The 25,953-nt window shown below is 50.4% G+C and overlaps 1 protein-coding gene and 2 long non-coding RNA genes across 5 annotated transcripts in view; 2 read left to right on the plus strand and 1 right to left on the minus strand.

Moving 5' to 3' along the window:
* Positions 1-25,830, minus strand: GPR143 (G protein-coupled receptor 143). Of its 3 annotated transcripts, none has more exons than XM_082375793.1 (9): positions 25,344-25,830; positions 22,156-22,265; positions 21,109-21,203; positions 14,464-14,556; positions 11,901-12,010; positions 10,231-10,339; positions 8,710-8,827; positions 7,287-7,530; positions 1-426 (listed from the first exon to the last, which is right to left on the minus strand). In XM_082375793.1, the coding sequence occupies exons 1-9, from the start codon at positions 25,609-25,611 to the stop codon at positions 332-334; spliced, it is 1,242 nt and encodes a 413-aa protein (XP_082231919.1). In that variant the 5' UTR covers positions 25,612-25,830; the 3' UTR covers positions 1-331. The 3 variants fall into 3 exon arrangements, with proteins under 3 accessions (XP_082231919.1, XP_082231921.1, XP_082231920.1); XM_082375795.1 differs by lacking the exon at positions 25,344-25,830 and adding an exon at positions 25,230-25,336; XM_082375794.1 differs by lacking the exon at positions 14,464-14,556.
* On the plus strand, positions 7,438-8,828 carry LOC309620015. Its single transcript, XR_014239374.1, has 2 exons — positions 7,438-7,556; positions 8,680-8,828. It is a non-coding gene; the product is annotated as an uncharacterized lncRNA (long non-coding RNA).
* Positions 9,226-25,953, plus strand: part of LOC309619988 — a 29,907-nt gene continuing 13,179 nt past the window's right edge. Inside the window, exons 1-4 of the long non-coding RNA XR_014239340.1 lie at positions 9,226-9,672; positions 10,329-11,239; positions 12,555-12,632; positions 21,853-21,879. This is a non-coding gene — a long non-coding RNA (uncharacterized lncRNA). The remainder of the gene's footprint in view (positions 9,673-10,328; positions 11,240-12,554; positions 12,633-21,852; positions 21,880-25,953) is intronic.

The following is a 25,953-nucleotide window of genomic DNA, read 5'->3' on the forward strand; positions in this document are numbered from 1 at the left end:
TCGGACACAGCTACTTTATTAACTTTTCCAAGGACCTGCATCTGGCATTTAACATTACAGCCAGATCAGAAAAACTAATGTCAGTGGAGAGTCTGGAGAAGCTGCAGAGTGTCTGATCTCGAAGGACTCCCCCTGCCATCCCCAAGCGCAGGCTCACGGATCGTCCCTCCTACCACAAAGAGGGCCCTGGGGATACGCTAACGTGGTGATGGGAGTGAGATCTGGGGGGACGCTACACCCTGCAGTGCGCTGACTGCAGGCGAGAACAGTCCTAAGGGATGAGAAACGTGGAGTCGGACGGAGACGGGGTCTGGACCTCTGTCTCGTCCTCTCACAGGTCTCCCTGGGCTTTTGGAACAGATTCAGTCTCCTTTCCGCTGCGGGACACACTTGCAACATGGATTTCAATTGTGCTGGCGTCAGAACCTGGAGAGGAAAAAAGACTGTCACGTGACGGTGTCCGTGTCCGAGAACGTCTTTCACAAGCTTCACAACCGTCTGTATTTATAAAAGAAAATTACATGATACTTTCACCTGCATGTGGTTAAATCATTCCAAAGAACAAAAATCCTACAGAATCATCTGGGGCAGCTGATGTACGACCTCCCTGAAGGGAGGTCCACCCCCGCCTCCCTTCCTCCAAACTTCCCCACTGGGCAGCTCACCGCATCTCAGCCAAACCCTGTGGATGCTGCAGCCCAAACGGAAACAGACTGTTGACACGGGGGAGTTGCGGAGCCCTGGGACACGCTGTCTAAGGGGCCCGAGACCTCAGTGCACTGTGGTGACGGTGGGCACAGCTGCCCAGGGGTCACTCGGGGGCAACAGCGCTCTGGGGTCGCCCGGCCACCTGCTCTCAATGCCACGAGGTGCCCCAAGGACTCCTCTTACTAAAATTTAAGAGGAGGGACGTAGGTAACAATCAGAATGAAAGCAAACATCACTCCAGCCAAAAGAGTAATCCCGGAGGTCTGTTTAATCATCCCAACAACACGCCTTCCTTTAGAAGGTGTGGGAGATCTTTGCAACAGATGTCAGAATTGTTCTTTCTACGGATATCACTCCACAAATATCCACGCTTGCCTGCTGGATGCCAGGTTCTAGGGTGTGTGTGTCAGGAATACAGCGAAGGAAGACATAGAGGAGGGTGGCCTTTTCAGCTGTGCATGGGGCAGGTGACTGCCCTTCAGGAACATCTCCAAATCCCAACTCCCTCCACCGAGAGGCCCCGCTGACGGCTGCAGCCTCCTCCCCTCCTATCCCTCTGCTCACTCACAACCTTCAGGTACATGCTTCTCTTACATCCAAGCTCAGTGCTGCCCCAGGGCCTTTGCACATCTCTTTCTGCCTGCAAAGCGCTCCAGATTTTCTCATGGCTCACTCCCACACCGCATTCAGGTCTCAACTCAAATGTTACCTCCTCCTCAAGGAGGTGTCTGGGACGCCCATCTAAAACCACTCTCCTGCCCCCTCTTGACGTGTTCTTCTTCGCAGCACTTCTCGCTGCCTTGAATATTATACAGTTCTTTGTGACTTTCATTCACAAATGCTGCTATAATAATTATTATATAATTATATGGAGAGTCTCAGTGGACAGCGCATTTGTCCACCCTAGTCACCACGGTATCTGTAGTGCCTCAACCAGCCCCCGGCACGATAAGCTAACGTTGAATGGCTAAATACCGTGGGGTCACCGCCTTGACACCCGTGGGACATGGCACAGGCACCTCAGAGCACTCATGGAGACTAACGTATAAAACCCGGCAGGAACAAGCCCGGAGTAAGAAGAGCCACACGCCGAGTTTTAGAGGACACTTAGGGGACAAAGGAGAGGCCGTCAGCACGCTGTGGGCTTGGAAACGCCTGGGGAAGCCACTTCCGCTTCCAGAACCGCCCGCCGGCCGGAGGTGTTCACCGGCGCTTCCCGAAGGCTGGCTTCTCTCGGCGTCGCTCGCCGTTCCTGAGCGCGTCCTGGGCTCTTGGGAACTTGTGTGCGATTTCTGTGGTCTTTTCAAAAAGCCTCTGGGTTGGAGCGTCACACGGGGGCTCGTGATCAAGGTCTGGCCCGTGACCTGACACTTTGGGACATATTCTGCCCCCTTTTTCAGAGTTCCTGCTTCCTTGCCTGTCCCCCGGGGCTCCACGGAGGAGACCCCTGTGTGTCACGACAACCCTGAGCCTCAGACGCCAGCGCCGCCGCTGAACACACACACACACACACACACACACACACACACACCCGCCCCGCGCCCCCGGCCCCCAGCCCCGCCTGCGCCGAGTTGGCCGGCTGCTTGCAGCTGGGCTTTCCAGCAGGTCTGCTTTTCCATGGGTTTCCTCGTCTGGTCTTAAAGTCTCTGAGAAGCAAATCCAAAGAGGCCATGGTGGTGGGGGTGAGGGACTAACTCTCTATCGGTGCGTGTGCACATCTGAGTGTGCATGCAGGAAACGCAGCTGCCAGCGACCTCCCAGTGCCCAAGGGCCGAGCGCCTTCCTCGCAACTCCCGTCAGGGAGCCTTGCAAGCCCAGGCAGGTTCTCGAGAACGTCCCGGCTCCACGCAGACCTGACATTTGGGAGGCATATTGGATGCCTCCGGTGCCCTCAGCTGTTGTTCTTGGATCCCTTAAAGCCTCGAGGCGCTAGATCAGGAACCCAACCAGGTGGTTAGGAGCATGAGCCATGGAGAGCGTGCAACCCCTGGGCCTGCGTCCCCTTCAAGGTGTTCAGCTGGGTGCAGCCGGCCCGACAGAGCTGGAGGCCCTGGGGTGTGTTCCCTCCCACACTCCCCTGGCAAACACGACCCATGGCGCCACCTGGTGTTACGTGGAGGGGCAAGTGATGGCAGAGACAATCGCAGACAAAGAATGGGGTGTTTGAGACAGAACAGAGAAATGGGGACGGTAAGGGGGAAGTGCGGGAGACAACAGGCAATTTGGGGAGGTGTGAAACTGTGATGGAGGATAAAGAGATGTCGGGGAGACGCAATGGTGGGAGAAAGAGTACTGTGGGAAACGGCAGAAACTTGGTGGGGCCAGGAGATACGGAATTGCCAGGCAGAACAGAGGATTACGGGGAAAAGAGTGCTGTGGGGCAGACTGGCCGTTGTGGAAGAGAGGCATTGCGAGAGAGAGAACTGTGGCAGATGACGGGCAATTGTCAGAGAGAAGGAATTATGCTGGAGAACAGAAATCTCTCCGAGAAAAAGAATTGGGGGAGCGGTGGAACGCGGTAGCAAAAGGAACTGTAGAAGACAACAGGTTTGTGAGAAACCATGAAGAATCCAGAATTGTGGCAGGAAATGGGAAATTGTGGGAAGAGAATTGTGGGAGCAATAGGGGGCTGTGGGAGAAACACAGAACTGTGAGAAAAGCAAGGGGTTGTGGGAGAGGATGGAGAATTGTGGGAACAACGAGGGATTAGGGGAGAGAAGGGGCAATGTGGGTGAGAGGGAATGGTGCCAGAACTAGGGTATTGTGAGAGAGACAGGGAATTGTGGGAAAGACACCTGGGGGGAGAGAAAAGACGTGGGAGAGAAAAGACGTGCGAGAGAGACATACAGTTACGCCCCCTCACTTCCATCCACTGTGTTCTGCAGAGGCCGCAAGCTTCCTACCTGTGGACACACTACACGTGCTCTCTTCTAACGACAGCCTTGTTTGCCTCCCCACATGCCTCGCGTCTCGGCCCTACCCCACTGACGCAATCCTTATACTCTGTGGTCCATCTTGTCCAAGCCACACCCCTATCCCTGTGGCCACGCCCCTCTGCTTTGCCACAGCAAGGGAAGGCCTGTTCTCGTCAACGCCCCTCCCCGCCAGGCCTCTGCCTAAGACACGCCCCCTTTGTGACCACGCCCCCAGCTCCACTGCCGCCCCGCCCTGCCACCGGAGCCGTGCCCCCTGCCGGTGGGCGGGGCTTGGGGGAACCTGGTCCAGGGTGACGTTGAAGGCTAGGGGAGCAGATCTCCTGAGAAATACACCCCCCAACCCTTGAAGGCAATGATAAGGTTAAAGTATCCATCAGATCCTGAACTTTTCCGTTGTGAACACAAAGTGTCCCTGTTAAAGAAGGGCCAGAGATCAGACACTACGCTTCGTAAAGCTCATGGACAGAGGAAATAATATTTTAAGGTTTTCTGGTGCTCACCAGATAAAAACCAACCAGGTTTTTGCTTATTTGTGAGAAGTACCCTTTTTTCTTGACTTTTAGTCCCAAGGGAAATTCCGATTCTTCATAAAGATGCCATTTTGAACGAAGTTGTCATAGAGAATTACACAGAGATCCCCTCAATGTTAGCTGTTGCCATGGCCACGAAGCATGATCATCCAATCAACTCTCCCACATCCATTCACTAGGCTAGTCCTACAAGCAAATCTGAGTGCATCTCTCCACTTAAAAACCTTAACTGGCCTCGCGCTGGCCACTAGATAAAATGCAAACTGGCCTCACGCTGGCCACTAGATAAAATGCAAACTCCTTAGCAGAATCCGTAAAAACCCTTCGTTATCTGTTCCCGACCTGCCTCTCCAGCTTCCCACAAACCCCACGCTGTGGCCACCCCTGAACAACGTGCAGACATTCTGCCCTGAGTCTCCACACAGGGTGTCCTCCGGGCTTCCCCCTCTCCCATTGCAGTCTGCGGTGCAAGACCCAGCCTGAACATGACCTCCTCCAGAAACCCTCACCCATGCGCCAACACCCATGGAGGCCCTGCCTTTTCTGTGCCCCTTTAACGCGTCAGACTTTTTAGAATAAAATATAGTATTGTCTTTACTTAACTGATACTTGCAAGTTTCCTACATGACACTTCCCAGGGACACTCACAATCCACACACACCGCCCCCGCCCCTCAGCTAAAATTCTGTTGACCATATTGCAGAGGCTCGATGAATATTTGTTCAAACTCAGTTGACTTATGTCAAGTACCTAGTAAGTGCCAGACACCACGTCAGATACTTCCTATCGGAGGCTCAGTGTAAGCCTGTTGGCCTCGAAGTGAATCCTAACGTAGTAGATAGAGGCTTAAGGATATGATAAACCAGTCAAGCTTCACCTTAACCAATGCAAACAGGGAGAAGCCTAATTGTATTTACTGCTTCGAGTTTGTATCTCTGGGCTTTTCTCCCACATGTAATAGTACTTTCTGTATTATGAGTAGCTCCCTACCTTTACTAAAGAGACTAAAAGCAAAGTGGCTGGAAAGGAGGAGAAAGGAAACAGCCCAAGACCAAGCCAGCCGTATCTCATTTCCAAGATTACCACTGTAGACGTTAGGCTGCCGTTTCCTGAGGGTTCTGGCAGCAGCGTATACAGCCTGTGGTATAAGAACAGGAGTCTCCCGCGTGGGGGTCATTCTGCCCCGGGCTTGTTTCCTGACATGTATCCACATCGTTAGCCCAGATTGCTCTGCCTTCACACTTTAAACGCAGATTGGGAATTTTCATGGACTCTTTCATTCTATATCTCGCCAACATTTGCTCCATGTCTCCGCTCAGGTTATGAATATGTAATGGGACTTATGTATGCTTACTAGAGTTAGCATTTATGGAATGCCCTCTGTGTCCCAGCACTATTTAAGCACATAGCACAAAGATCTATTTAATCTCATGAAAATCACTGTCGTTCGCACCCTATTAGAGGTCAAGAAATACTAAGTGAGATTTGCAGGAAGGGCTAGTCCTCAGCTCACTTGGAGGAGGCCCAGATGGACAGTCCTGCGCCCAGGAGCCACGAGCCCTTCCTGGAGGTTATGATCATGGCTCCTGCGTAGCAAGTCCATTCCTTATACTGAGGCCATGTGCCACCCTGCTTCTAACAAGCTTGACAAATGTTGCTTTTATGCAAAGAAAGTGCCTACTCATTACAAAGTCTTACTAAAAAAAATGGTTAAGAAGATCTCAGCTCTTTTTTTCCCCAGCTCTTTTGAGATACATTTGACACAGTACCCCAACTCTTATGTTACTAAGAATTCTTTAAATCTTATGTCTAAGAAGTCTTTACATCTTATAATTAATTACTCTTAGGCCTTTTAGAACTAATTTCCCATCAAAAATGTGTAATTTAACATAATTATTACAAATGACTATTGGGCCCTTACCACGTGCAGTGGTCAAGCATGAGTGCAAGATGGTACATGGGCCGCAGAGTGATGCATTCTGGTTAAAAGCGTTTTCAACCAGCCCCAGTGTAATAAAGTGGGAAGAGGGAGGGGCTTCAGGGCCTCAGTGGGGACAGAAGGAGGGTGTGGGGTGGCCTCCTCCCCAAGCAGCATCTGTGGGAATCAACCCCCTGACCCCCAGAGGAGGTGCTGCAAACATGTGTCCGCTTCTTGTAAAGAATTTCCAGTCTTGTTACTCAATGCTAACAGCAAAATGTCTGCTCAAGAAGAATCTTTCAAGGGAATAAAGATCTGCATAGACCAGGGACGGTAAAATTAATCAGCTATCATAACCATGACAGTTCCTGAGATTTAGTAAGGAATAAGGATCATAGGTCTAGCGATTATTTTCTCTCATTACCAATCTTGATTAGAATATAAATGAACTTTTTGTAATAGTAAATTCAGAATACAGAGCAAATGATAAATTATAAGGTTACAGTATGTTTAATGAAAAGTACATATAATAGGTTTATTTATATATATAAATAGTATGCATGAATATATAAATATAAAATGTATGTAATAGGTTTAGTAGATGGCAATCTTTAGAGAAACATTATTTGGGCCTTGAACTGATACTTTCTTCCTCCTTATCAGCTGGGTTAATAGACATAACCCCAAATCAGATTCAACAGGAGCTTAAAAAGAGGACCAATCTGAGGACCACAGTGCTAGAGTCTTGAAGTGAAAAGGATAGATCAGAAGAGCCAGCACCAGACGACCAGCGTGTTATCTTAAATGTCCCCGAATGAGGTGGACAAACCAAGCTGCAACTAAAAGCTACAGAGGTCAGGTTGTACCATTCATTGTCTTACAGCAAATGCTCGCGACAGGTTTGAAGTGGCAATTTATCTCATATTCAAAATGCCATCCAGCCCAAGGTGGAGCCAGTTATAATTATTACAATGCTACGGTGCTTAATAACCAGAGGAAAGGTACCACTATCGTAGTAAAAGGAGAGGAGGAGGATGAGATGCAAGACTAACGTTGTCACTTTCCATTCTCGCCTTGAAGCAGGTTCCAGACATCAGGACGGATCCTATGCACCAGCCACCTCGCCGTTTATAAAGCATTTCCAGGGGAGCCAGGGGCCCCGCCGTCTGCCCGCCTTGGTGGAGGGGCTCTTACCTTCAGACAGCAGGCTCAAGGCCTCGTCGGAAGTGTGCCCGCCGGCCCGCACCTCCTTCCCGGCAGCGGGGCTCGCCCGGGCCTCACAGGAGCCCTTCGGGGACGGGGGACCCCGCTCGGCGGCCGAGGTGCTCATCGATTCCCACTGGATCTCCTTCCTGGGAGCCCGAAAAGCCGGCCGGCAGCCTGTCCAGCCGTGGAAGGCCAGGGACAGCAGGAACCCTTGGGCTGGATTCAGTATCCCCTGGCAGGGAGGACAGAGAGACAGGGGTGAGTCACGGTGGGACAGTGGATATCAGAGCACTGGGTGGTCCCAGGGTGACTCGGGGCCCGCTGGGCTGGCCTCACTGCGACCTGCCCCACTGGCTGGTGTGGGGCGAGACAGAGATTGGCTGGAGGTGCTGGGCCCTCAAAGGTGCCTGAAGACAGAGGAGGTGGGGTGGGGAGAGGAGCTGAGTCAGACCAGAGGCGGGGGGCGGGAGAGGGGAGGCCCTGGGCGGCCCAGCAGGGCTGTGTCACCTCTGGCCGTGGCCGCGCTCTCCTGCAGGGACTCGGGGCCCTGCCCCTCGCGCCCCTGGCAGGATGTGAGCGCACAAAGGCGCCTGAGCCTAACAGTCTAGGAAACTTTGCTTGCGTGTGGTCCCTGCACATGACCACAGCACAGGCAGGGGTGGAGGCAGCTAATGCTGGTCTTAGCCTCCTGAATCAGCTTTCCCCCGACTCTGAAGAAACATAAATTTTAATTCTGTGTAGGGCACCGTGCATCTCTCCACTAACAGCTCGCGTATGGATTTTTGTACTTGGAAATGCAGTATAATGAAAACATTGAGGGAAACTACCCATGCTCTTTCCACCTTATTATGATTTTGTGTATTTCTCGCCAATATTTTTTCATACACGTGTTACTAGGTAGTTGAAATCAGTATAATTTTTAGATCTTGCATTTTCCACTTAACACTAGATTTCACAATTGTCATTTTTTTACATTGTCATCTTCAACATCGGCAGAACATTCCTCAAGATCAAAGACCATCATTAACTTAACCATTCCCTTTCATTTAAAACAATTTGGGTTACCTATAATGCTTTATAATTACAGATAATGTTATAAGCAATACCTACATCCCTATGGTTTCTTCAGTCTGAAACATTTCTTCAAGAGAAATTCCCTGATATTTTAAATCTGCCTGGAAGGTTTGATTCACTTGCCAAGTTGATTTACCAGAGTCATATCCATTTAATAACGATCCCAACACTGAATGAAAATAGCTAGCTCGTGGACCAAGGCCAGATGTAAGCATCCCAGGAACCTATTCAACTCCCTGCATATTTAAATAACATATAGATCATACTTCTGAGTGGTTTTATCCCCTTTTTTTTTTTTTTTCTTTAGGAAGAACATTTTAAATTAAGATGGACCTACCATCATGAACCACGTGGTCTTGGCTGCATTTCTGACCTGTTTCAAAGAGGCTCCATTGATATCTGGTTGCATTTCAAGATAGAATAAAAGGCTTTCATTGATGATATTCGACACCCAACTGTTAGAAAGAAAACGGCCCACAGGTGAAGAGAACATGTGACATAATTCATTTTTAATGCTGGGGGCCAGGGACCATGCCTACCGAGACCTAGAAGTCCTGGGGCGGGGGCAGTGCCTGCTTAGCGGCAAGGAGGACGCAGCACACCAAGAATCTGACGTAAGAGATGCCACCCCTCTCAGCCCAAAGCAGAGACCAACAGATGCTTCTGATGGTCACACTCAACACCACATCAGGTGGAAGGTTCTAGCACATGTCAAATAACCCAGAGTTCATCCTTCCTCTGAAGAGTAAGCTAACGTTTTGATGGAGACCAAAACAAATCTTGACATTTTATGTTTGAATTTTTTGAGGTTATTGTTGGCAGGGAGGTGACGTTTGAAACCACAAGGTCAGTGTATTTTTAGAAGGAGCTAATTTACGTCTCTCGCAGGAGACTGTCCAAACAAACCTCCCCACATCAGATCAATTATTAACCCCACAAAGGCGTGCTCTGTCTTGCGAAGCATTGCTTCACCACAGCAAAGTGTTTCCTGATTCCAGTCGATTTTGCATTGGTTACAGGCCTATGCCCAGCACACTCACTTGAAACGCTGGGGCACGACACCTGTGGGGGGGGGGGCGGTTAGGGGGAATGGGGGGGGGGTGGACAGTTGAGGACAGGAAGATTGCTCTCTACCCTTCTTTTTTTTTAATTATTTTTATTTTTTTGGCCGTGCCACGCAGCTTGTGGGATCTTAGTTCCCCAACCAGGGATGGAACCCATGCCCCCTGCAGTGGAAGCGCGGAGTCCTAACCACTGGACCGCCGGGGAAGTCCCACTCTCTACCCTTCTTGCCTGAGCGGTGAGTCATAACACTAAAGATGGGCCCTTGCCCTATTATCTTGTCAGATACAGGAATCCTGGTGTCAAGACTGATGCAAGGACTTCCCTGGTGGTCCAGTGGTTAGGACTCCACGCTTCCACTACAGGATGTGCGGGGTTGATCCCCAGTCGGGGAACTAAGATCCCACATGCTGTGCGGCAAAAAAAAAAAAAAAAAAAGACTGCTGCAAATGGGTGGATTTAGAAGGCACTTGATTTGAATGCTAACCCTAGCAATGGGACAAAACTCCGGAGGCATATGGTTGGGATGCATCAAAACTAAACTCGGGACTTTTCGTTCTTAGGGCTTTTTATATAGTTTGAGTAGATGTGAATATCCTTCCAGAAGTTCACGGATGGTAGACTTGCCTTCCTGTCTCGCAAGCATTTCCTCCAAAGGCACGTAGCACAAGTTTTAAAAATTTCCTCTCCAAAGACGCTTCCCTTTGGAACTTTCAGGTCACACTTGGAAAAGCAAATGACAGGCGGTTTGCATTTCCCTTCCCAGCGAGAGTTTTAAAAAAAGAAGAAAGGTTACCAAATAATGAAAACCAGCATTATTTTGAAAAATCGGGTCTTGATCACGTCTCCCATCCGCCTCTCGTTCTCCGTGTAAACTCCTTGTCTTCCTTTTAGTAAAGAGGCCACTGTGAAGAGCAGAGGGGAACAGCACGTAATTTCATTATTTACGTTTCCCGCGTGCAAAGGAAGGGCAGTAAAGCAGATGGGAGCTCAGCAGCACAATCAGGAGCGCGTGAAGCCCAGCAAGACCCGGCCATGCTTTCCTCACTACCTCCACCTGGGACTTCTCGGAGACGCACGGGAGTATAGAGTTTTTAAACGTTTACTATGAAATCACTTTAGATTTACACAAGATTTGCAAAGACAGTACCGAGAGTTCCCGATACCCAGCTGTCCCCAGACTTAACATCTTACACAACCACAGTCACACTGGTCACCATGAAGAAATCAACACTGGTACAGTGCTGTTAACTACACTCTGGGTTTTATCTGGATTTTACTAGTTCGGGAACCATATTTGTTTACGGTTTGTATTTTTTACTATAAAAATAATGCATGCTCACTATTTTAAATTGTTGAAAGATTTGACATTTATCCTTGCAGACAAGTTGGAAAATATAAAAAAGTTTTAGGAAAGACTTGATAACCCATAGTTCACCCAGAGACAACCGTTGTTAGCATCTTAGTGTATTTCTTTCCAGTCTTTTTTCTGTAAGTCATTTTCATTTGTTTGATGTAATCAAATCACTATTTTTTAATGCAATTTTGTTAAAAAAACAAAAAGCTATATTTAATAGACTAGTTTTTTGGGGGGAGGGGTTTTTTGTTTTTAATTTTTATTGGCGTATAGTTGATTGACAATGTTGTGTTAGTTTCAGGTGTACAGCACACTAGTTTTAAATGCAGATATGCAAAGAGAGATCCAAAGAGCTGCAGCAGATTTTTCTCTCCCTAGTGGTAGAGCACTTCACTTGGGTTAAAGTTCTACAACCCACAGCTGATCCTCAAGTGACCCTTCTGTTAAGGTGTGTTTCTTTCTTCTCATTCTGCCCGTGAGGGACCCACAGGGCGGCATGAGGGGCCTGGAGACTTGCCCCAGGGCACGCTTCCTTGAGGATGGGATGGGGGCTGGAATGCAGGTCCCCTGCCTTGGCCCGGAGGTCTGTCCAGTGCATTTCGCTGACTCACAAGATCCCTCTCACCCAGTTCTTCCTGATGCATTTGACTCACTTCCTGTGCTCTCCTTCCTGTTTACTGCCCAAGTGGGAGAAGACACAGGCCCAGACATCACGGGAGGGCCCAGGCTCCCAGGACGGCTCAGTCCACATCCGTCCCTTCCCCTCGGCTGCCCTTTCCTTTCCCGCTCCCATCTCCCCTCCGCAGTTTTCCAAGGCCACTCGGGTCCTCTGGGGCACGCCAATGGCAGACTCAGGATGAGCCCAGACAGAAGTGAAAAGCCCCCTGGTCCCGGCTTTGAGCTGGCAGACGTTGGCCAAGAACTCGTACAGCCCATCAATGAGTAGGCTCGCTCCCTCTCGTTTATTAAACCCCCTCACTTTCCCCAGCTGTATTCTGCTCCTCTCTGGAGGATGACAAACGAGGTCCGTGGTCCCAGACAATGATCAGAGCCCGTGGCCTGGGGCCGTAGCCGTGGCCTGGCCCCCAGAGAACTTCCCCGTGGTTTACCTGCAGTCACTGTCTTTCGGAACAGGATGGGGTTGGCCACTAGGACGAGCAGCAGAGGCAAGTACGTGGTGACGTAGTGGGGGATGGCATGCTCCAGACCTCTCTCACACCTGAGGGAGGAAAGCCGGGTCATTCTCGGGGAAAAAACGGGGCTTTGCCTGAGATGCGCCGACTTATCTGCAAGTCGAGATAAGAGGACCAGATCGAAGAGGGAAAGACACAGATCGACTTCTGACTCTGCCCGAAGGAAACCTGACTCATGTCTCACGTCTGCGGACAAGCGATAAATCACAGAAGAAAAAGGAGGATCCATCATGGTTCTGCTTGTCTCGTAAATCAGGGAGCTTTTAAAGTTCCCTGCTGGGAAAAGGTGAAGAGAGGAAAAGGCTCTCTGGGGTGGTGGATTCCCGCCCCCCAACTCCCCCGCTGGGTCTCTCAAACAAGTGGGTCTCCCCCCACTTGTCTTTCAAGCAAGACAAAGGCATTCTATGAACCAGCTGGTTTTCAGCACTTTCTACGTACGTGCTAAGCCTGGCTGACATCACGAATAAGATCCAAGCTCTGTCCTCGACCAACTCAAAATACCCAAGCCTCACGCTGCACAGGATATCTGTTCTCATGGTGACAGATAATCATTTCACTGGTTCTTTTCAGGGAGAAGGACCAGGATTTCTACTGATGGCTCTTGAGAATCATCCGTCGCCACAGGACACGGTGGAGTGCCACACACAGGTATGTTACCAAGGTCGGGGCTATCAGTTAACAAACACATAGTGTAGAGGAAAATGGCAAAGAGGAGCAGAGAATCCAAAGCAAAGGGGGTGTTGCCCAGACCTGACCCCAGACGGGGTGGAAAGGCAGAGGAGGGAACAGCTCCTGTGGCCACGGAAGGTGGAACGAGAAAAATGCTAGTGTTCTCGTTTTCATATGTGTGAAGTGCTCACACCAGAGGGGAAAGTGGCTGAAAATGAATGAAAACAGGTAAGAAAAATGCAGTGCCCATCTTTGTTGCCTTAAGGATGACAATACCACCTGAGGATGGTGCCTTCTTTTTCTTTGTTTGTGTGTTTTGGTTTTTACCCTGAAAGCCGTATTTTATTGGAGTATGGTTGACTTACAATGTTGTGTTGCTACCTTCTTTTTAACAGAAGCTTTCCTCTTCAGCTGTGAAAGCTAAACTATGGTCTGGAAGGGCTTGAGGGGAGAAAGGGAAACAAAAGGAGGAAGAGATGAGATTCGGATGCCGGTGCTGAACGTTAGGAACAAATGAGAGAGGGTGGGAGCCTGCAGAGCGCCAAGGGCTCTGGGTCGTCGTGGGCTCTGAGGATGGATATAAGGAAGGATGGAGATGCTTCAGGGGGGCGGCCTCGTGGAGACCGCGGGGCACCTTGGCGCTCCTGAGTGCCCTGCAGCAATGGCTCCCTCACGCTCAGACGCAACGTCCCCAGGATCCCACAGGTGGAGGCCAGAGATAAAAACTCCCTTTCCAATTAAGCGCATCCCTCTGCACCAGCTGCTAACTCTGTATTTGTCCTTTTCGGGTTCCTGGGGAGAGTGGGCTGTTTGGAGGGATCTACACAGAGGCCTGGGAGTAGTCACTGTCAACAAAGCAACACCAACGTGGAGACATCTGAGTGAGTGGCTACAAGAAATCGAAAAAGAAGGGGCAGAAACGGTCTACACCACAGCTCAGCGAACTTTTTCTGTAAAGGAGCAGATAGTCAATATTTTAGCCTTCAGAACCCTCACAGCCTCTGTCAAAACTACTCAGCTCTAATGTGTAAAGCGGCCATAGACCATACATACACAAATGGGCACAGCTGTGTGCGAATAAAGCTTTATTTACAAAAGCAGGCAGAGGGCCGGATCTGTCCTGAGGGCTGTGCTGTGCTGATCCCGGGTGTACACCGTCCTGAAACCACAGACAAAGAGACAATGTCCAACCTCTGTTTTTCAGTTTTCCATGGAAAATTAGAGTGTATATCCTTGGAGGGACCTTGAGTCTTTACAAATGGTTGCACGGATGGGATTTTAAACTTGAAGAAATGCCTGAGACAATTTCAGAGGCCACATCGCCCAGTGTCTGTGTTCAGAACAGCACAGGATGGAGAGAGGTGAGAAAGTGCAGACAGCAGAGGCTTAAAATAAGCTCGTCAAGAGCGAGCGACCCTTTGTGTCTTCCAGCCATCTCCGACTCATTCTTGGGATGTTCAACTCACCTGCTCGCCCAGAGGAAGCCGGTTTGAAGAATGAAAAATAAACAGTGGGCAGGGGAAGGCTGCGTCCGTCTGGAGGGGGACAGGCCTGGAGGCTGGCACACAGGCTGGTACGCAGGAGCCGTGCCCCCAGCTCTGCATCCACACCGCGCACAGCACCGACCCACACGCACGGGACAGGCAGAGGCAGGACGCTAACTCAAGGTGCCACCCACTGTGCTCTCAGCTGCACGGATCCAGGACGCTGGCCTGCCCGCCCGCTCGGGGTCAGCGCCCGGGCGTCTCCTGCAAGAGAGGCGGGGGGGTGCAGGCGTCGGGGGAGCGGGCTTGCTGGGAGCCCGGCTTACCTGGCCACGGAAGGGTAGTACAGCATGAATGTTCCCTCTACGCAGAGCAGTGCGGCCAGGCCCCAGGCCATCATGTGGTAGAGCAGGACGGTACTGGGGGAGGAAGGAGCAGGATGGCACCGGGGGAGGAAGGAGCAGGATGGTACCGGGGGAGGAAGGAGCAGGATGGTACCGGGGGAGGAAGGAGCAGGATGGTACCGGGGGAGGAAGGAGCAGGATGGTACCGGGGGAGGAAGGAGCAGGATGGTACCGGGGGAGGAAGGAGCAGGATGGTACCGGGGGAGGAAGGAGCAGGATGGTACCGGGGGAGGAAGGAGCAGGATGGTACCGGGGGAGGAAGGAGCAGGATGGTACCGGGGGAGGAAGGAGCAGGATGGTACTGGGGGAGGAAGGAGCAGAGGGGCGGCCACGCCTGAGGTCCAGCGCTGAGCAAGCCCCGAGCTCCGCGAGCGGCAGGAAGATGCACACAGAGCAAACCCTTGGCAAACAGCTGCCTGATTTTGCCTGTGAGGTTTTTATTTTTCCTCTGATTGAGGTGAAATTCATATAACATCAAACTCACCATTTTAAAATGAGCAACTCAGCGGCATTCAGGACATCTTACAATGCCGTGCAAGCACCACCTCTATCCAGTTCCAAAACATGTTCATCCCCCCAAAAAGGGAACCCGGACCCATTCAGTGGTCTTTCCCCATCATGCTTGTGCCCCCAGCCCTGGCAACCACTCATCTACCATCTGTCTCTATGGATTTGCCTATTCTGGACATTTCATCTAAGGGGAATCATACACGACGTGGCCTTTTGCGTCTGGCTTCTTTCCCTCAACCTAAGGCTTTCAAGATTGAGAGGAGGGGACTTCCCTGGTGGCACAGTGGTTAAAACTCCACGCTCCCACTGCAGAGGGCCCGGGTTCGATCCCTGGTCGGGGAATGCTGCAACTAAGAGTTCGCATGCCACAACTAAGGAGCCTGCATACTACAACTAAGGAGCCCGTGAGCCGCAACTAAGGAGCCCGCCTGCTGCAACTAAGGAGCACGCATGCCGCGACTCAGGAGCAGGTGAGCCACAACTAAGACCTGGCGCAACTAACTAACTAAATAAATAAATAAATAAAAGATTGAGAGGAGCGAGGCACGGGTACCTCATAATTCCTCCTAAGTGCCTCGCTCCCCCAGTAAGCAAGCAGCTCCTGGCCTCTGTCCTTCCTGAAGTCACCTCCGTACCTAATATGCAAGCGTCTTAATGCTCAGTCCAAACCAAGAGGAAGGTCTCTAAGAAATGGGTGGTTATTCGACGTTCCAGGAGAGCGGGGAGGTTTCCTCTCTTGTCCCCCTACCCCCCATTCCCTGCATAGTTCAAATTCTCTCATCGTCACCCTCTCCATCCTCATTTCTGTGCTCCCACGCACCCCAGCCTGTCCCCCGAGAGATTCGAGGCAGCCAGCCTTGCAGGTGGGTCAGGACGACGGACCACCTGAGCCCGTGCAGAGCTACCTCGCTCTTCCAAGACAGCCTTCGTTTGCCTCTTCTGTGCAACGGGACGGGGCCCGGGGCTGCTCCCTCAGAGATGCCCACTGTCACTCAAAACTCTGCCAGATGGGACTTCCCTGGTGGCGCAGTGGTTAAGAATTCGCCTGCCAATGCAGGGGACACGGGTTCGAGCCCTGGTCCGGGAAGATCCCACATGCCGCAGAGCAACTAAGCCTGCGCGCCACAACTACTGAGCCCGTGCGCCACAACTACTGAGCCCACGTGCCACAACTACTGAAGCCCGTGCGCCTAGAGCCCGCGCTCCGCCACAAGAGAAGCCACCACAATGAGAAGCCCGCGCACCGCAACAAAGAGTAGCCCCTGCTCACTGCAACTAGAGAAAGCCCGCGTGCAGCAACGAAGACTCAACACAGCCAAAAATAAATAAATAAAATAAATTTTTAAAAAACCACAAAAAACCCTCTGCCAGATGCCTGGCAGAGAGTGCAACCCCTGGCCCATCAGGACTTTAACCCTGCGGATCCGCCGTGGGGACAAAGGGCGTGGTCAGGGATGGGGTGAAGGGCGCCCTTCTACAAGGAGACAGGAGGGAAAAGAGATGGCCCAGAAGGGCATGCTTCAGGGAGGAACCACGGCACAGCTGGCCCACTGGGCGGCCACGCGGACGCGGCTGCACCTTCGCCTCCCCTGCCACTGCTGGTTCTGGAGCAGCCCTTCCCTGACCGTCTGGCTTCGGGAGCGCGTGGGGGTCTGTCCTGCCCAGAAGTCACAGGCTTTGCAGGACACTCAGGAAACTAAGGAGCAGCTTTGTGCAGGGGCTGGGCTGTGGCGGGGTGGCATCTGCGTTCCAGACGCCAAGCCTGGGCTGCAGGGAGCCGCTGGTGTCATCTCCTGGGTGGGAGGGGAGGCCAGCTCGCGCTCCCCAAAGCCCGGCCCTCGGTTCCCCCCACCACCGCCGGCCCCAAATGCCCGCGAGGGGAGGAAGTCAGACCCGGGCCGCAGGACCCAGGCGGCGGCCACGTCAATAACCGATACAGCCAGAAAGCCACACCCATGTGGCCGCGATGGATCGATCGGGAGCAGCCCCGGCTGAAGACCCTCGTCCCTTTTTGTGACGGCAAGCCAGCTTTCACGTGCAGGCACGCGAAGGTCCCCCCCCCACCCAGACCCTCTTTGCTCTCACACTCTCCTTTTCTTAGGGCAAGCAGAGCTGCTCCCGGGATCTCAGGTGCCTGCCGGCATGGTTAAAACGTGAGTCTCCCGCACCTGGAGCCCAAGAGGCCGTTTACATGTTAACTTTCAATCGGCCTTAATGACATTTCTCAGGGAAAATTCTCCCGCGCCAAAGGAAACAGCTAAATGCTGGAAGGATCTAGAAGGGTATGTGGAGTTTAATCCAGCCATACCGGAGAAGTCTGGCCCCCTGCCTGGGAATTCCTCGGGACCCCTCTCCACCAGCTGCAGGCTCTTCATTGCCATCTACAGAATCCACTCCACCCTCGGCTCTGGAAACAAGCTGGCGATTCAGAGAGGGGCTCCGGAGGCTTCTGGACCCACACGCTCAGCTCTGGCTCTAAACCACCCAGGGCCGGCCCCTCAGCGACCTCACCCTGGGAAGCGTGACTTCTGCTAGGCACGAGGGCGCGGCTGGGTCTCCGTGGCTACAGAGCACCCGTCTTATTTCTCTGCTGTGTGCCCGCTCCTGTTTGATGGGAGAGCCCACTTCACTCCCGGCGGTCCTCCTAGCCCTGGAACCCTGCCCTGGCTCTTGCCCTTGGGAGGCATCTGGACGTTTGGCATCCCTGGAGGGCGGCCTCCTGTTTGATGGGCGGGTCCCTGGAAGCCTGGCGTCCTCTAGCCCCTGCACATCGCAGACTTCTGCCTATCCTAACGCCAAGCTCCAAGATGAATTCCAAACACCCGCCGGGGTGTGAGGAGGGCTTCCTGATTGCCTGTCCTGGCTTCTGAGGGCTCTGTCTGTCCTCCGGGCCCAGAGAGATGTCACACAGCCCTGTCCAACTCCAGTCCCTCACGGGTGGAGGTGCATTTCCTATGACAGCAGGAGACATACTCTTCTAGCTTCTGTTCAGTGCTCCAAGGTCCCTCTTATCTCCACAACTAACTGGTGGTCTGTGAGACCTGTAATTGTGTCATAGCTCCGATCCCTCCCAAACTGAGTGAGGGAACCATCACACTTGCACTCAGCGTCAGGGACAAGGTCTCCTCATGCTGCTCGCTGCCTACGCAAAGTCATTCTCCCTTTTTTCCTCAGTAACAGAACCTGGATGTCATGCAGAGCAGCAGCACGCTTGGATAACCAACTATATTTCCTACCTTCTCTTACAGCTAAGTGTGGCCAGAAAACTAAGTTCTGGCCAATAACATGAAAATGTTATTGTTGTGTAAAACTCCCATGGACAACAGGCCTGCTTAAAACAGCTCCCTGCTTAAAGGGATCTGGCTCAGGGGACAACAGGCCCCTTTTGCATTGCCCCCTACCTCCTTCCTGTTTCCTGGAATGTTGATGTGATGACTGGAGCTCCAGCAGCTATTCTGGGCCATGATACCTTGAGGATGGAAGTCACATAATAGAATGGTGGAGCAGAAAGAGAGAAGGAGCTTGGGTCCCTGATTTCCATCATAAGAGCCCTAGATTGCCCACCTCTGGCCTCTTTTAGCGTGAAAGAGAAATTCCTATCTTAAGTCACTACTGTTTTATGTATTCTATGTAGCCAAAACTAATTCTCACTGATATACCTGGTTGGCAGCCTTTAACCTTAACTATCTCCCCTACAGAATTTTCACAACCAAGTATACCTCGGTTTTGTACAGATGTGTAAGAGCTTGGGAACTAAGGCAAAAAGGTAGAAGAAAGAAACCCAAAAATGAAGCAAGTACTAAATTTCAGGCCAGAGAGACAAAGTGAATGATGATGTGATATACATAAGGAATACCAAGGATTTTAGAGTGGTGATTCACTAAGATTGCCCAGTGTAGTCTATAGCCTTAATATGGTCTTTATTTGGTTACTCACGTTGGTTTTAAAAGTGAATTTATTCAACCAGTGGTGCTGGGGCAACTGGATATCCACCTACAAAAGAATAAAGGCGGACCTATCCTCACCTCCACACAAAAATTAATTCAAAGATCTAAATAAAATTGTTCAAACTATAAAACTCTTAGAAGGAAACAAAGGTATAAATCCTTGTGACCTCGGGTTAGGCAATGGTTTCTTAGATGACAGCAAAAGCACAAGAAATAAGAGAAAAAAACAGAAAAACTGGATTTCATCAAAATTAAAAACTTTTATGCTTCAAAAGATACCGACAAGTAAGTGAAAAGACAACCTGCTGAATGAGAGAAGGTATTTGTAAATCATATATCTAATGAGGTACTCATATCCAGAATATATAAAGAACTCCTGTAACTCAATAATAAAAAGACAAACAGCCCAATTAAAAACTGGAAAAAGGAAGTGAAGAGCTATTTCTCCAAAGAAAGTACACAAATGGCCAATAAGCACATGAGAAGATGCTAAACATCATTAGTCATCAGGGAAATCAAAACCACAATGAGATGCCACTTCACACACAGTAGGATGGCTAAAATCTTAAAAAAACAAACAAACACACAGAAAACAAGTGTTGTTATCAAGGATATGGAGAAACTGGAACCATTAAACATTGCTGGTGCAAAGGTAAAATGGTACAGTCTTTGGAAAGCAGTTCAGCAGTGCCTTATAAGGTTATACAGAGTTACTATATGACCCAGGAATTCCACTCCAAGGTGTATACCCATAAGTATATGGCAAAAACATATGTCCACACAAACACCTGCGTACAAATATTCATTGCAGCATTATTCCTAACAGTCAAAACAATGGAAACAACCTAAAAGTCCAGTGACTGATAAACGGGTAAAATGCAGATAGCAAAACAATGGAATATTATTCAGCAACGCACAGGAATGAAGTACTGATACGTGCCACAACATGGATAAACCTTGAAAATAACAGGCCAAGTTTAACCAGCCAGATACAAAACGCCACATATTGTATGATTCCATTTACAGGAACTGTCCAGAACAGGCAAATCCAGAGACAGACAGTAGATGTGAAGTTACCAGGAGCTGCGGGAGAGGGAAGAATGGGGAATGACTAGTAACCAGTACAGAGATCTGGGGGATGAATAACACGTCATAAAACCAAATAATGGTTATGGTTGCACAATTCTGTGAATATGCTCACAAACAATGGATTTTATACATTTAAACAGATGAACTTTATAAAGCTATTTAAAAAGAAAAAAAGCAAACAAGGGCTCCGTGCAAAGGGGACCTAATGGAAGTGGACCACGAACTTGGTCGGGGTCACATCCTTCCTGGGCCCGGAGCCAGGAGACCAGGACATCCGCCGTGCCCTCCTGCTTCTCTTTGGCACGCAGGTTCTCTGTGTTTCTGTCTCCTCCATAACGTGCACATCCCAGCTCCACCCCAGCTCCCAGTTACTGAGCGCCTGCTATGTACCAGGCGCCATCCATAACCATGCACGGGTACTATCACATCGACTGTTCGCAGGAACCTCCTGGGGTGGGTACTGTTTTACAGCCGAGAAAACGGAAGTCCAGAGAGGTTCAGCAACTTGCCAACAGTCACACAGCTAGTGAGTGACGGGGCAGGAATTTGAACACACCAGGACCAAGGCACTAACCCTTCCTGGGTTCCTCCCAGGCAGCCCCTGGCAGCTCCAGAACTCTTGGGCTCCGTATTTAGCGTACTGTATCAATACATACATCTAAGAACTTTTTTCCTAAACCTTTAGATACCATCAGAATTTTTTATTTTCATGCCAATTCTTTTTTTTTTTTTTTAAGTCTTTGTCCTGTGCCAAATATTTAATTTATTGAAATACTGCTTTCAGGGTTTTAAAATCCTGTTTTTTTCTTGGTAGGGGGCACCCGGAGAAATCCTCGATATTTCGATTGTGCCTTCAGCCTTTTACAAAAATGAGCTGGCACAGATGTTTCTCGGTGGAGGGGTCAGCTGAAAGGTTCTGATCAGCTGTGTCTGCCGTACAGAGATGGAGCGCTCAGCGGTGTCTCCAACCTTCCCTCAGGCAACAAACTAGGGCAGAAGCCAGCTGGCTTGCTCTGAGTACCTCAGTCCCGCCGATCTCCGGATCACCAGGTAGGCATCGACCGCATAGCAAAACAGCCACCAGAAGCAGGCGCTGTACAGCAGCTGGATCCACATCTGTAATCGGGAAGAGCCGGCATCAAAGCTGCTGCACGTGGGTTCCAGACCGCCCCGTCCGTGAAATGAGCTGGCAGACGCCCACATCCTCTGACGTCACGGGGCATCACATGAAAGCCCTCCGGAGAGGCTTGGAAACCCAGGCTGGGATGTGGCCTGGGACGGGCGTGTGCCTTGGTGCCCTGTCTGCTCAGCTGCACCGGGTCCAGCGAGCCCTGCCTTGTGCTACACTTGTAGTCAGGGAGGTAAAGGGCTCAGGTGTGCAGCTTGGGCTGGCATGAAGGTCTCTGAACGAGAAGCCCTTTTGCTGAGGACCAAGGAGGACGGGCAGGAAGGACCTTCCCAGTAGAAGGAAGGGAGGGGCTCTGTACGTTAGAAGCAGCACGAGATCTATATACTAAGACGGAGGCTCCATCGGGATGCAGCCGGGAAGCAACAGAGGGGAGGAAGGGAGAGATGATGACAGTTCTGGCACAGATGGCGGGGTCAACAGGGCATCAGTGTCCTTTGAGGTCATTCACTGGAGTGTTAACTTGGCGGACAGAGCAATACGGATGAACAAATTGCTATATTTAAATATATATTTTGTTAAGTAAATACATCCATTAAATCGATAACATTTTTTCTTTTTTTTTCTTTTTTTGGCCAGCTGGTTTTGATTGTGGCTGGATCTAAGGTAAGGATTGAATGTGTGTTTAAGGGTGGGGATGGGGAACATACTAGCACAGTGGTTCTAAAACTGGAGTGTGGGTCAGAGGCCCCTGGAGGGTTTGTTAAATCACAGACGGCCCGCACCCCAGGGTCCCTGGTCAGTGGGGTGAGGGCTCTGAGCACGTGCATTTCTAAAAGTTACGGTGGGCTGGCGGGAGGGATGGGACCACACTTTGAGGACACAGCGTAACGAAGCGGGGCAAAGGGGAGGGAAGGGGGAGGCCAGGGGAGGTACACTTACCGCACTCCCCATGCAAAAGGCGGCGGGCCACACTTCTGTCCCGTTCACGGCTGAGATGTCGTCCACGAAACTCGGGAACCCTAACCACACCGTAGACCGGACTGTGATACCTAAGGGAGAATCAGGTGATGCTTTGTATCCACTCCTAATGCAAATCTAAAGGTGACTTGTTGACTCTGTAAAAATGATGGATGGACGGACGGATGGATGGATGGATAGGTAGGCAGATAGACAGATAGATAGGAAGGGAAAGAGAAAGATGTGAGGGAGACAGGGAGGAAAGAAACACACGCTGGTGTGTGCAGAGAGACAGAGAAAAAAATAAGACTCAGAAAATAATTATTATGGTAGTGGAGCAATCCAGCCACTTTGATTTCGACGTCAACCACCATTAGCCACAGTGCTGTTCCTAATGCTGTCTGTTTGTTTATTTGGCGCCCAGGAGTGATTACGTGAATAACAATCTATATTTCTCGGCTATATTTTTAATGTCCAAGTTAACTAGCCCTCACATAAAAAAGAATGATTGAAAAAGCACATCCTGACGTTTAAAAAGATAGTTCTTTCATTCTTTAAAAAAAATACATTTAAGATTTTCACAAATTAGCTCTTGATAATCTACTTTTGACATTTATTATTTGTGAGTTTTCCTTGCTATCTGACCCAAATATCTAATTCTCCTCAACACAGTATACACACCTAAGGCATATGTTAGGGTTCTTTGTTAGGTAAGTCAATAGATAGCCTTTGTTTAAGCATTCACTATGCAACACACTGGTCAAGGGGACCTGTGAGCAGTACAGGGTTACACTCTAGTGTAGTGTGTGTATTTCACACACAAAAATATGCACCGTATCACATGCTACCAAATATACACTGTGTCATATACCGCTAAAGGGAGACTATGAATACTAAAAGCCTAAGATACAGCTTCTCATTCTTAAGCACAGATAACAAAAATAATGCTTTGCTTCCGTATAGTGCTTTGTCGTTTTCAGTACAGAGCTCTGCTTTGAGCTCGAGAAACACTTTTTTTTTTTTTGTATCTATATGAGGTGATGGATATTTACTAAACCTGCTGTGGTAATCATTTCATGATAAATGTTAAGTTATTATGCTGTACACCTTAAACTTATACAGTGCTATATGTCAATTATATCTCAGTAAAACTGGGGAGGGAGTTCCCTGGCGGCCTAGTGGTTAGGATTCTGTGCTTTCACTGCCGTGGCCCGGGTTCAATCCCTGGTCAGGGAACTGAGATCCCGCAAGCTGCACGGTGTGGCCAAAAAAAAAAAAAAAAAGATATTTAAAAAAAAAACTGGGGGAAAAAAACCACCCCATGAGATAGGCATCTGTATTTCTTATTTTTCAGTGAGGAAGTCTGGTCACCAAGCCTTCCCCTGATTCCTGCTTCGGCTCATTTGCCTGCAATGTCATGCACCTTCCTTCTAAAGGCCAAAGGATATACGAATATTATTTTGCTGACCCTCAAAAGATGTTTGGGTGCAGCTCTATTTTCAGATATTCAAGTTACAGAAACTAGATTATTATTAAGATGCTTTTCCAAAATGCTTTAGCAGAATCGGGAAGAAAACCAATTTTTTATTTAATTGTCTTGCACCGAATTGATTTTATCCCTATAGCTTCCTGTGTTACTCCTCGAGTCTAAGAAAGTGACTAGAGGTTCCATAGCATTTATCTGAAGCCAGGATTCTTGAGTGTCTCCAATCACACAACCAGGAACAGGAGAACCAGGGCCTGGGACACACAGCCACCTGTGCCCAGATTAGCACTCAAGGTGCCCCAGAAGCTGCTGCCACCCCCTCACAGCAGAGCAGTGGAAGGCACTTCAAATACCACCAGCAGCCTTTCCTTCAAGAGCAAACATGACTGAAAAATACAATTCCAAAATGCCAGCACCTGTCACCCGATTGCAAAACATGGACAGTATTTGGATCCTGATTCGAACAAACCAATTGTAAAATAGCATTTATGAGACACCTGAACATACACCAGTGATATTAAGGAACTGGATTTCATTATTTTGGGGTGATAATGATATCTGTGTGATATATATATGTTTTTTAAAAATTCTTATCTTCTACAGCTATATATTGAGATTTGTGTGGGTGAAATGGTATAAATTCTGGAATCTGCTTCAAATTAATCCAGTGGAGAGTGGGATACGGGGATGGGGTATAGATGAAGCTAGGTGATGGGTACAGGGAGTTCATTATACAATCTCTCTACATTTGCATATGTTAAAAAATTTCCAAAATAAAAAAGTTAAAATGCTTGGCAATATCTAGCACAGAGGTTTGTAAAATGTGCCATGCTAGAGTTGAAAGCAGGGGTCAGCAAAGTTTCTGTAAAGGGCCAGAGAGAAGATATCTTAGGCTCTATGGGCCATAGTTTCTCTGTTCAGCACTCACTTCTGCCCTTGTAGGGCCAAGATGCCCCCAAACAGTGCACAAGTGCAGGGCATGGTTGTATCCCCATAAGACTCCACTTACGGACGCTGACGTTTGCATTTCATGGAATATTTACATGTCAGAAATAGTCTTCTTCTTTAGATTTTTCTAAAAACACTTTAAAATGTAAAAACTTTCTTAGTTCATGGGCCATAGATAAGAGGCAGCAGGCAGGATTTGGCCTAGAGCCTGCAAGTTTGCCCACCTGTGGTATAAAACCCAAACTTAAATAGATAGATAAATAAACAAGTAAGTAAATAAAATTGTAATATATATATGGGTTTCTTCCTGATTCTGCTAAATCATTTTGGGAACGATTCTCTGTGTGTGTGTGTGCACGCGCACGAAATATTAACCGTTATTCTCTCACTAGTGGTACAATTAAGGATGCATTGTATTTTCTGGGTTTTCCTTCACAGCACCGTCTAAAGTTTCCCTAGTAAGTGCAGTAACAAATACATCAAACTGTTTAAAAAAAACAACGGTCCCCCGAAGGAACTTTTACCGACCATCTTGCATCGCAGAGTCCCCTGGCCGTCCAGTCCGGTCCCCGGGGAGCCGCCTCCGGCTCGGCCCTCCCACCCGTGGGCCGGGCGTCCTAACCCGCGCGGCGACCGGGTCCCAGGCGGGGTGGGGGGCGCGCGCTCATCCTCGCCCCCGGCCGGGAGCGACCTGCGGGCCGCGCGGACGGGTCCCCACCCGCGGGCGCGCGCTCACCCAGGCAGCCGAGCAGGTCGCAGGCGGCGGCGGCGCGCAGGATGCGGGCGGAGGCCGGGGCGCGGGCCGTGGCCGGCGGGGAGGCCGAGGGGAGCCCGGGGCCCGCGGGCCGGCGCCCGGGCAGCAGCCGCAGGAGGCCGAGCGCCAGGTGGAGCGCGCCGCTGCCCAGGCACAGCGCGTGGAAGGCCCGCGGCTGGAAGCTCAGCACCAGCTGCGTGGCGGCGTCCCGCGTGGCGCAGCAGAAGGTCCCCAGGCGCGGGGAGGCCATGGTCCGTGCTGGGGACGCGGCTCGGGTCTGCCGGGACCCCGCCGGCCCGCCCGGGTCATGTGCTGGGCCGGCCCTTGGCGGGGTGCGGCGGGGGGGGGCGCGTCATGTGCCCCGGGCCTCTCCGCAGCCCCCGCCCGATCCCCCGCGCTGGCAGTCAAGGCGCCAGGTTCGCTGAGGGCCTCGCGCCTCTGCAGACGCCACGAGGCCTCACGAGGGTGATGCTTGGTCGGGGGGTGGAGGGGGGGGCGGGGGGGCGGGGGAAGGAGCGCGCCGGGGCGGGGAAGTCAGCTCTCTCCCCGTTCACCAAGGCCTTCCCAGGGGGAGGCGTGGGGCGTTGTTAAT

The sequence above is a fragment of the Balaenoptera borealis genome (genome assembly GCF_965194805.1).
Source record: "Balaenoptera borealis genome assembly, chromosome: X".
In the NCBI taxonomy this organism is placed as follows: Eukaryota; Metazoa; Chordata; class Mammalia; order Artiodactyla; family Balaenopteridae; genus Balaenoptera; species Balaenoptera borealis.

What these genes read in the sequence shown, in the direction of transcription:
- GPR143 (XM_082375793.1), bottom strand. Translation starts at nt 25,611, where the DNA reads ATGGCCTCCCCGCGCCTGGGGACCTTCTGCTGCGCCACGCGGGACGCC. An exon ending in CGACCTGCTCGGCTGCCTGG is followed by an intron (nt 22,266 to 25,343) that starts GTGAGCGCGCGC and finishes ATTCTCCCTTAG; the next exon opens with GTATCACAGTCCGGTCTACG. An exon ending in CTTGAGCCTGCTGTCTGAAG is followed by an intron (nt 427 to 7,286) that starts GTAAGAGCCCCT and finishes TTTCCTCTCCAG; the next exon opens with GTTCTGACGCCAGCACAATT.